At 67.6% G+C, this 10,309-nt stretch overlaps 2 protein-coding genes across 2 annotated transcripts; both read right to left on the bottom strand.

Annotated features, from left to right (window-relative positions):
• Window positions 1–212: 212 nt before the first annotated feature.
• MNEG_10006 (hypothetical protein) lies at window positions 213–824 on the bottom strand (the record flags this gene model as incomplete). The annotated part of the gene is made up of 3 exons (XM_014041523.1): window positions 213–397; window positions 519–606; window positions 684–824. 3 exons carry the CDS (start codon window positions 822–824, stop codon window positions 213–215), a joined length of 414 nt encoding a protein of 137 aa, XP_013896977.1.
• Window positions 825–2,758: 1,934 nt separating this feature from the next.
• Window positions 2,759–8,609, bottom strand: MNEG_10005 (hypothetical protein; the record flags this gene model as incomplete). Its single annotated transcript, XM_014041522.1, has 5 exons — window positions 2,759–4,021; window positions 4,318–4,434; window positions 4,837–5,739; window positions 7,081–8,183; window positions 8,486–8,609. 5 exons carry the CDS (start codon window positions 8,607–8,609, stop codon window positions 2,759–2,761), a joined length of 3,510 nt encoding a protein of 1,169 aa, XP_013896976.1.
• Window positions 8,610–10,309: the final 1,700 nt, after the last annotated feature.

Below are 10,309 nucleotides of genomic sequence, written 5' to 3'. Positions count from 1 at the left end.
GTGTGGGAATTTGGGGATTGTGAGTGGGGGTGGGGTAGTGGATGGGGTGTGCCTGAAGGGGGTGCGGGCGGGCGCGGCCGGCCGCACACCGGGGCGCCCCGGCCACCGTCAACCACAACTTGCGATGGGAGTCGGCGCCGCACGACTGCGGCGTGTCGGGCCTGCCATCCCCCATTGTGAACACAGCAGCCGATGGGGAGGCTCGCCAGCGGTCAGATCCAGCAATGCACGCCAGTGTCGCATGCGCCCGCGGGGCGCCAGGGCCGCCGAGGGGAGCCTGTGCGAAGGCCGCCCCAGGCCCTCCCTGGCTTGCAGGGCCCCACCTTGCCGGCATCGATGTGGGCCATGATACCGATGTTGCGGTAGCGGTCCAGGGTCACCTCGCGCTCAGCAACGGCTGCGGGGCAGCGGCGCGGCAGGGCGGGATCGGACGGGGCCGGGGGAGGGCGGCGCCGCAGCAGCGCGGCGCGGCGGGCGGGCGCGGCGCCACACAGGAGGCAGCGAGGCGTTGGGCTCACCAGCGTCCTTGCCAGCAGCGCAAACGACACCGCGCTTGGGCTGGGAGCGCGCCTGCCTGGCGGGCACGCCATTCTGCACGGCCTGGGCCTGTGTGGTGCAAAAAACAGATCGTGAGCGAGGCCCGGCAGCACTAGCGCCAGCTGCGCGCATGCTTATGTACTCACATTGGCGGCGAGGAGCACGTTAGCCGGGGCGGCAATCGACCCACGGGCCACGGGGGCGACAGGCGCGGACCGCGCAGCCACCAGGGACGAGTCCCTGGCGACGCCCGAAGCCTGAACGCGGCTGGCGGTAAAAGAAGCCATTTGTCGACGTCTGAAGTCGATGGCAGGTAAAGGTACAGCAATGTGAGGGCAAGCAAGCCTTATCCCGATGCAGCAATGCAGTCGCCGATTGAAATTGCTGGTCCCGACAGCACGTCTTGTGCGTATCAATGCGCCGGCGCGTTCACAAACTGCTCACCATGCCATATGTATCGGCGGACGGCCCAGGATGTGCCGGACGCCTGGTCGCACCCAGGAGCGTCCTGCTCGGCTCAGAGCACCACAAAACGGTATCTGGTGGAGGCCGCGCCGCGACGCATCCTGGTGCAGCAGCAACAAACTTGCATGACCTACAGCGCGTCTACCATATGAGTTTGCTTCGGTTAGAGTGCTGAAACATGCAATGCGCGTCAGGCTGGCTCTTACGTTTGCGACAGACGGGCGCACAGCAGTGCTGCGCGCGGCCAGCATGCTGGCCCTCCTTTTGCCCCCCTCCCCTCGAGCAGCACGGCAGCCGCAACGACAGCGCTGCATCGAACACTGCCAAGAGCCGGCAGACGCTGCAGTCACGCCGCCCTTCCGCCAACCCTGCTGCATGGGATCCTGGGCAGGTTCGGGCAGGACTGCTCAAACACCGAGGGGACTGACAGCAAGCCTGCTGGGCACGCGTTGGGTGCGCGGCCCGCTCACCGCGCGAGCAAAAGTCCCCGCAGATGCCAACATGCAATGCGGCGTGATTGCCGCCGCAATCGGAGCCAGTGAGCTCATCCAAAAGGTTCGAACACTGCCCTGTCAGGCGGCGAGCAGCATCGCACCCCTCCGCCCGGGCGCCTCAGTGTTTGCTGCTGCCACCTGTGCGGACGCCGCCGACAAGGCCGCCGGGGACACGATGCGGCGGGAGTGGCGCCAGCGGCGATGGGGGTCGGGTTGGGGAGGGAGGGCCCGTTGCACTGTCTGGCAGTGATTGTAAGGGGGTTGGCTTGCAGTATATCAGTCCTGAAGTGTTGTGAGGATATGGGGCAGATGTCAGAGCGTTTCGGTGGCCCTGAGGGTCAGCCTGTGACTGTCAGAGCCTACCGCTGCCGCGCCTCGGGGCCGGGATCCAGCGCAACTCGACGCCGACGAGCCGGCTGCAAGACGCGGATCGCAAGGGTGGTCTCAAGTTCGCGAGGTTTGCCGGCGTGCTTCAGCGGTGGCATCAGGCGCAACGCGCACACCTCTGGGCCGTTGACGTCGGCCCACACGGCTGATGTGGGGCCCATATTGCCGCGCGCCCTCAACTGTGTGCAAAGTTGGCGGTTGACCCAGCCATGACGGCCACTCAAGCAGCAGCGCGCCCGGTTCCGAGTAGAACTCGAGGCCCCCCGACCTGCCTTGAAAGGTCCCTCCGCCACCTCAGCAGGCCAAGCCTCGAGTGCACAGGGTGCTGCTGCCACTGCCCACACTCACAACTCAGGCTGCCGCATGCTCAGCTCATATGAAGCCACGCCCGCCGGGTTACTTCTCATGCTGCCACAGTAGCCCTGTGATCAACCGCCGTGCTGCCATTCAAAGCCCTGAGCAGTTTGCAAGCTGCTGAGCAACTATTTACCAGGCATGCACTCCAGTGCGCCTCAACAACACCAAAGCAGCAAACAAGCGGAAGTTGCTAACTACATAACGATAAGGAAGCGTGGCTATACAAAAAACACGCACGCGCAAACGGGAGACCGACTGCCTCCAACTGAGTGAAGACGAGGACTGCTGCGTACTGCTGCGTACGGCCTGGGACTGTGTGCCTGTGCCGCCAACTTGCCGCAGCAGCACGATCAGCAGCAGCGGCAGCAACAGCCGCTGTCGCTCTCCTGCCTCGGGCACGCCAACACCTGTCGGCGCCCGTCGAGCCGCCGACCCGAGCAGGCCACGGCGGCACAAGCCGGTACATTCGTCCAAAACAGCGCACGCGCGACCGGCTGGCGACACCACGGCGCGGCTGCTCAGCGCCCTTCCCGCACGTCCCTAGACTCCCCCGGCCGCACGTGCATGAACGAGCAGTCGTCGCCGTGGCGGCAGCTGCCGGGCCGGTTGAAGTACTGGCAGGGACGGCTGCGGAAGTTGGGCGGCCGCGGGCCGCCGGGGCCGCCCGGGCCAGGCCGGCCATGGCTCTGGAACGGGCCCGGGCCGCCGCCGCCACCGCCGCTGCCGCGGGGTGGGGGGCCGCCGTGGTGGGGCGGCCCGAAGCCCCCGGGCGCAGGCGCGAATTGGGGGTTGTGTTGCTGCGGGGGGCCGAAGTGGTGTGGCGGTCGCTGCTGCTGCTGTTGCTGCTGCGATGGGCCCTGCAACGGATGCTGCACAGGTGTGTAGCCGGGCTGACCCGGCGGCGCTCCAAACAGCTGGAGCTGCGGCTGCGGCTGTTGCTGCTGCGGCTGCTGCGGCGGAAATAGCGGCGCCGCGGGCCGCGGCGGCTGCAGCTGACTGTGGGAGCCAAAAAGGCTCGGCGCCGGCGCCGCGCCGGGCGCCGGCCGCAGCTGCAGGCCCGAGTGAGCGCCCGGCGCCGCCAGGCCCGCGGGTGGCGTTGCGGATGCTGTCGCCTGCGGCAGAATGCTAGCGAGGCTGCTCAACACCGCCTGCAGCCCCGGCGGCGGCGCAGCGGCGGGCGCGGGCGCAGGCGCGGGGACGGGCACGGGCGCGGGCGCTGGTGCGGGTGCAGGCGCGGGCGCGGGCAGCACTACGGTGGCCATGCCGCCGTGCGCGGCAGGATGCACCACGTAGCCGCCGCCCGCGAGCTGAACCGCCGGCTGCTGCTGCTGCTGCTGCTGCTGCAGCGGCTGTGGCTGCGGCGCGCCGGTGGGCACGGCCACCGGCGCGGGGGCGGCCGCCGGCGCCGGCTCCCACGGGATGACCACGGCAGGCGCGCCGGCCGCGGCGGCGCCGCGGCCGCGGAGGTGCTCCGGCGGCTCTGAAGGGGTCGACGGCGCCGGGAAGACGGCCGCCGTCGCGGGGCGGCCGGCGGCCAGCTGCTGCAGGCGCGGCGCCTCTGACGAGTCCTCGCCCGCCGCGACCCCCCAGTCGGCGCAGAGGGCGACAGGCGGCGCTGGCACCCAGGCGACTGAGGGGGCGACCGCGGCGACGGCGGCGCGCATGCGGCGGGCGTTGTCGTGGAGCTGCTGCTGCTGCTGCTGCTGCTGCTGCTGCTGCTGCTGCTGCTGCTGCAGGTGCTGCTGGTGGTGCTGCTGCTGGTGCTGCTCTGTGTGGTGCATCTGCGGGTGAGATGCGCGGGGTGCAGGGTTGAGACGCCGCGTGGCAAAATGGGTGCATACGTGTGTGTGTGTGTGTTTGTGTGTGTGTGAGAGAGTGTGTGTGTGTGTGTTGTGTGTGCCATGACACTGATACCTGGCCTCAGCTAATCCTTTTGACGCAACCGAGGTCTCAAGGGATTCATAAAAAGCAGGCGACGCAAGCGCGCCCCGTCCTAGAATGACTCTCCAAGGCGCTGGAAGGGGCCCTGCTGAGCCGCCTGCCCCAAGAAGCGCACCCCGGCCTGGGCCACACCCACCTGCTGCAGGAATTCGCGTTCCCGCATGTGCTCCTGCCGCGCCGCCTCGCTGAAGGTGGGGTGGCTGTGGGCCGCTTTCCGCAGCTCCTCATCCGTGTAGAGAGAGTCCCCGCGCGCCTGGGGTGTGCATGCGTGTTTGCGTGTATTGTGTGTGTGTGCGTGTGTGTGTGGTGTGTCTGTCAGGGAGAAAGAGAGAGTCCAGCATGCCTGCCTGTGTGTGTGTATGTGTGAGAGAGAGAGAGCGCAAGGAGCATGCCTGCCTGCTGGACTTGGCTGACCACAGCGCCGACAGCCGCCATGCAAACGTGTGGCATGGCGGGGGCCAATGCTCGCTTTCGATAGGAGGCCAGCACAAGTGTGCATGCACACTGATGCTGATGAGGACCCCTGCATTGCGAACATCCATCCTCTTGCATCGCAGACACATATATACACACAAGCACATGCGTGCGCGCGCACGCGTGCACGCACACGCCTGTGTGCACGCGCGCATGCAGCGGTCAATGGGGACGCACGCACCTGCTGGGGCGCATCCTCCTTCCGGAACCACCTCACATTCACCAGCCGCATGTCCGCCTGCCAGCTCACGCGCTTCCCGCTGCCCGCCTTGCGGCGAGGCTCCTGATCCGCCTCCGGTACCTGCGCTGCCGCGCGCTGCGCGCGCAGGGCCGCGCCGGTCAGCGCGGGCGCCGCCAGCAGGCGCGCGGTCACGGAGCTGGGGGCGCCGATGCGGCTGACCCCGCCGATGCGCGTCACGCCCGCCGCGCCGGCGGCGGCGGCGGCCGGCGGGGCGCCGGCGCCAGGGCGCGCTGCAGAGTTGCCAAAGCCGGGCCGCGCCGGACGGGCGCCGATGCGGGCCATGCCAGAATTTGCTGCTGAGGCAGGGGCTTGGTGCTGCTCCTGGTTTGCTTTCTGTAACAACAATTGAAGATCCACGCCGCTGCCGTCCTCCCGCACGACGATGCGCGCCGACACGACCTCCTGCTGCCCCTGCGGCTTCTGCTGCTGCTGCCGCCCCGCGCCGACCGCCGCCGGCGCCCTGCCGTTTGCCGCCGCCGCCGCGGCCAGCTGGCGCGCCTCCGCCGCGTCCATCCTCTGCACGCCCGCCGCCTGCGGTGCGCGCGCGGTGGTCGCGGGCCGCGCAGCCGAGCCCGTGTTGAACACAAGCGCCGCCTGTGGCTTCACACGGCCGGGCACGCACCCCTGCTCCCTTTCAAGCCGACCCCCGTCGGCACTCAGCGCAAGCCCCAGGCGCACACGCGCCGCTCGCCGCACCTTGGGGGGCTGCGGCTGCACCGCCGGCTTGGGTTTAGGCGCGGCCGGTTTAAACAGGTCGTTTTCAGACAGCAGGTGAATGCTGCTCGCCGCGCCCGCAGCAGACGCTGACGGGTGCCTGCCGCCTGCCCCGGCTGCTGCCTTCGCCTGTGATGGTGGTTGCAGGGTCCAGGGTTTAGGGATCGGACTTCGAGGGTTGGTGGGAAGGTATGGTGGCAGCACACGTAAGCGTGCTGGTAAACTAGGTGGCGTTGCGTTGCGTGGGGTAAGCAGCAGGGGAGGGGTTGGGAGTGGCGGGGCCAAGGGGCGGTCCAGGGCATAGTTGGGTGTCGCCTGTGGGATGCTGTCTGCACCATCGTGATCAGCGCGCCCAAAGCGGTGTGTGTGTGTGTGTGTTTGGATGTGCAGATAAGGAGGGTCGCCTTCAGCCGCCCGCAGCGGCGGCAGCGGCAGCGGGGCTCCGAGGCACTTGCTCCCCCACTCTCGCCCTTGCCATGTGTATGGCAGCCAAGGCTGGATTGGGGTTACCAGGAGGGGGCCACGACAAATACATGCAAGCGTACGCGCACGCACACACGCACGCACACACATACACACACACACACACACACGTGTGCGGCAGCGCGCACATGACTGGGGCAGCGCGCACGCGCGTTTACACACGTACATGCTCGTGCACATCACCGCACACGCTCATTCTCTCTCTTTTTCACACACACATACACACATGCACACACACCCAGGCGCACGAAGCGCTGCATCATGCATGCCTGCCTGCGCATCACCGTCGCACGCTGCGCCCGCAGCAGCAGCGCTGGCTCGTGCGCCCTCTACCCGGGCCGTGCCAAGCCCCTCTCTCCGCCTGCAGTGACCACTAGCACCCCTGTTTTGGTGCGACACGCGCCAGATGCCTGGGCCGTGGCTGCAAAGGGGCCGCAGCGTCACAAGCATGCGCGCCTGGACCCAAGCTCAGGGCTGCAGCGGAGCGCTGAGGGCGGCGCCGCGGCGCACACCCAAGGCCCGCGGGACCGCAGCGCCTACGGGTGCCGCTGCGGGACGCTGCGCCCGTGCAGGAGCGCCGATCGCTGCGGCAACCGGCCTCGAAGCGAGCGTTGCTGGCACAGCAGCAGGGCTTGGCAGGCGCGGCAAGCAGCAGCGGCACGGGGTACAGCGTGGGCGGCGCTTCACCGACAGCCGGGGTGCGTCACGGGTGGGGCGCAGTGCCTCCTGGCCAGCGCGTCGCGTGCTCAGCACCCAGGGAATTTAGGGCTGACTGCGGCTGCTGATCTCAGGGTTTTGGGCTGAGGGCGGCAGACCTGCGGCGCTATGCCAAGCACACAACAAACCCATGCCTTGCATTCAACGCGACAACACTCCAGGCCGACACAACCGCACGCGCAACACCACCACACACTGCGCCGACACCGCACGCCAACGCTCGCCGCGCGACACGATGTAGAAGCTCGCTCTCAACACCTCCACACAAACCTGATCGTCAGTCTTGGCTCGCTTGGCCGCCGGCGGCGCCCTGCCCGCCGCCGCCGCGTCGGCGGCCCCACTGCCGGCAGACGCGCGCTTGTAGAGCTGGTCAACGCACGCCTTTGCCTCGGCCTCGACCGCGGGCACAGGGTGCTTCCGCAGGCCGCCGACGGCCTTCGTGATGGGGCTCGCCTTGAGGAACGCCATGTCGACCGGCAGGCGCGCCACTGCCTTGAGCACATCCACTATCAGCGCCGCCGCCTCCTTGCTGCCCTCCGCGGCCCTCGGCCGCGCCTCGGCGAGCCACCCCGCGAGCGCGTCCGCGCCGCCGGCGGCCATGAAAGCTGCGAGCCCGCGCTCGCGCGTGAGGCCGAGGACGAGCAGCGCGAGCCGCCGGCTGCCGGCCGTCGTGAAGCGCGGCAGCTGCGCGACGAGCGCGGGGGCGTCGGCGGGGCGGACGCCGCCGGAGTGGTCGATCAGGGACGCCAAGATGCCCTCATACGCCGCCAGCGACTCGGGGGCAGCCGGGGGCGCCGGCGCCGGCTTGGGCTGCCGCTTGGCCTGGGCGCGCTCGATCTGCTGCTGCTGCTGGGGTGGGGGAGGCTGAGGAGGCTGAGAAGAAGGCGGCGGCGGCGGCGCCGGGGCGGCTGCGGTTGCCGCCGCGCCGTTCTTGGTTGCGGCCTTGCGCTTGCGGGGCCGGGGGGAGGCGTTCTGCCCGCCCTGGTCCTGCTCCTGCTGCCTGCGGATCTTCTGGTCGTACTCCTCGCGCCGCGTGATGCACGCCTTTTTCATCTGGGGGTTGAGGCAGGTGTGGCACTTGCCGCAGCGGTCCTTACTGTTGAAGCGCGGGTAGTGCGACGGCCGCCGCGTGCGGCGCTTGACGCCGGCGGCGCCGCCAGCGGCGCTGCCGCCGCCGTCGCTGCTGCCGGAGCGCCGCCGGCGCTTCGCGAGGCGGGAGCCGGCATCGTTGTCGTCGTCATCGGCGGAGGAGCTCTCATCGGATGAGTCACTGCCGGAGCCGGAGGACGACGAGCTTGTGCTGGAGGCGCCATTGGCAGCGTCGTTGCCGGAGGCGTCTGACGCCGACCCCTCATCGTCGGAGGCTGGCGCGCCTGCGAAAATGGGTTGGATTTGCAGTGGGAGTGGAGTGATGCTGCCTAGGGTCTGCAGGTGGCGAGTGACGGTGCCCAACCACTTGGGGGCGCCGCGTCACAGCAGAGCATAGCCCTGCAGCTGGATCGCAACACGCATGCACCAGATGTGCCCCTACGCAGTGGCTTGTGTGGCAAAGTGCCTTGCCGGCCCTATACTGAGTTATAGGCGAGGCGATGCTTGCGTGCGGTGTACGGCGATCGCGGTGCGCCAGATCGCTACGCACGGCAATCGTGATCGTTCGTTTCTGGGTCCTACCGACCTTGTGTGCGCTGTTTGGATTCCTGGACCTGCACGATGCTCTGCCGCTGGGCGAAGCGCACAGATAGGGGCTCCTCGTCGTCCGTGCTGTCCGAGTCCCCTGGGCTCATCGGCTCATCCAACATAGGGTCCCGTTGAGCTGGCATGCGATGCCACGATACAAAAACGCTTCACACGCAGCACGCGGTCAGGCGGACGAGGCGCAGCCGCGCATCAGAAATCAAGACCGGAGCCACCGCAGCCGTTTGCGGCGCGCAAGGTCCCCGCCTGGCGCTTCCGTTTGAGAATCTTGATTTTTCAAGACCTCAGGGATCACAGCACAGCGTAGCCCGGGCTCAGCGGCAGCAAACACGGGGCTGCTGCTTGCGTCAGTCGCTGGCAGTGCACTTTTCTGCAATTATGTTTGCGCACAACTAAACAACCTTTAGGACATCGACGGACAACGCAGTGCTCAAGTAAACACGGAAAAAAATTCACCTTGAGCACTTGCATCGCAGCTGCTTGTTGCGGGCCTGGCTAGCACTACAGTATGGTATGAATAGCTGTTTGTAGTCGTAGGACTACGCTTTTGGCGGCGGCGGCAATCGCGGAGTGAGATGGTTTTGCTGCTGCGAGCAGGGGGCCTCGGTCAGGTCCTTTCTCCCCCTCCATGCTCGTTGGGCCTCCTTGCATGCACTCAGCAGAGGGTCGCGACTGCATGCGGCTGCACTGCCGCGCCAGTGCACAAACGGTTTGCTGGCCTCCTACTGGTGCAGCCCTGCGCTACATGGGTGCCCTCACCAGGTGCTGGTTTGACCTACCGCTAGCTCAGCAACTGTTCGAAATGCACACAGGCCGACTCTAAAGCATGAATGCGGGTGGGCCTCACATTGAAGGCAGCACACGATTACACAACCAATGAAAGGCATTAAGGAAAAGGGGTGTTGCAGCCAGTCATGTGATGCATGCCAGCACTTGTCTCATGAAGTCCAGTGATGACAACGATGGGGGAGAGTTGCAAGGAAGCAAACTGCTGGACATGGGCCATGTCAAGGACAGTCGACAGACATGCTCACACAGTCAGGTGCTTATTGCATGTGCCGCCGCTACCGGTACGGCACAGTTGGGCGGCAGTGTGCAGCGCGGGGACCGCCGCTGCAGAGCACTGGGGCAGGTGCCACCCACAAGCCATCGCCATCCAGGTGATCTACTAGTGTTTTGAAACATCCGGCCTCTCCTTGTTAAACCTATTACCTGCGTCCTGTTCAGGTCGCTGTTCTTCCTTGGGAGAGCAACCGACCTGCACGAAGCCTGCTTCATCACAGGGCCTGCTCGTCATTGGCGATAGTACGCAGGCATCCCCCGCAGAACGCCGTATTGGACGTGAGCGCTCAAGGGGACGCGCCCTATCTGGGCGAGCTGATGCACTCCCGCGTGTGCCTGGAACTCCGGCACGCGACCCGTGGCCAAGCCCATTCAACGAGCTGTAGCCTCAGGCGCAGCAAGCAGCACTGATCGCTAGCGCGCGCACACCCACCCAGCTCGCGCGGCCACGCTGGCTGCGCACGCGCCGACGTGGTCGCGTGACGTGCGCTGGCCTGCCCGTTTGCCGCCCTCAAATCTCCTCAGGTCGCGCATCGCTCCGGGCTGTATTGGCTGGGAGCCGGGTTGTGCTCGTGCAAGGGCGGGGGCGCATTCATCGGTCGGCAGCGCCCCGGGTCCGCGTTTAGTCAGGCGTAGCCTGCCGCTCCGCCCGCTGCGGGGCCCAAGCCAGCGCAGCCTCGCCAGCGGCGGCGACGCTCGCGCCGCGGCGGCGCCCGGCGCCGGGGGCGCAGCGCGGGCGGGC

This window comes from Monoraphidium neglectum (genome assembly GCF_000611645.1).
Source record: "Monoraphidium neglectum strain SAG 48.87 unplaced genomic scaffold scaffold02144, whole genome shotgun sequence".
In the NCBI taxonomy this organism is placed as follows: domain Eukaryota; kingdom Viridiplantae; phylum Chlorophyta; class Chlorophyceae; order Sphaeropleales; family Selenastraceae; genus Monoraphidium; species Monoraphidium neglectum.
The sequence above is the reverse complement of the archived record's forward strand: the minus strand, read 5'-3'. Positions and strand labels throughout refer to the sequence as shown.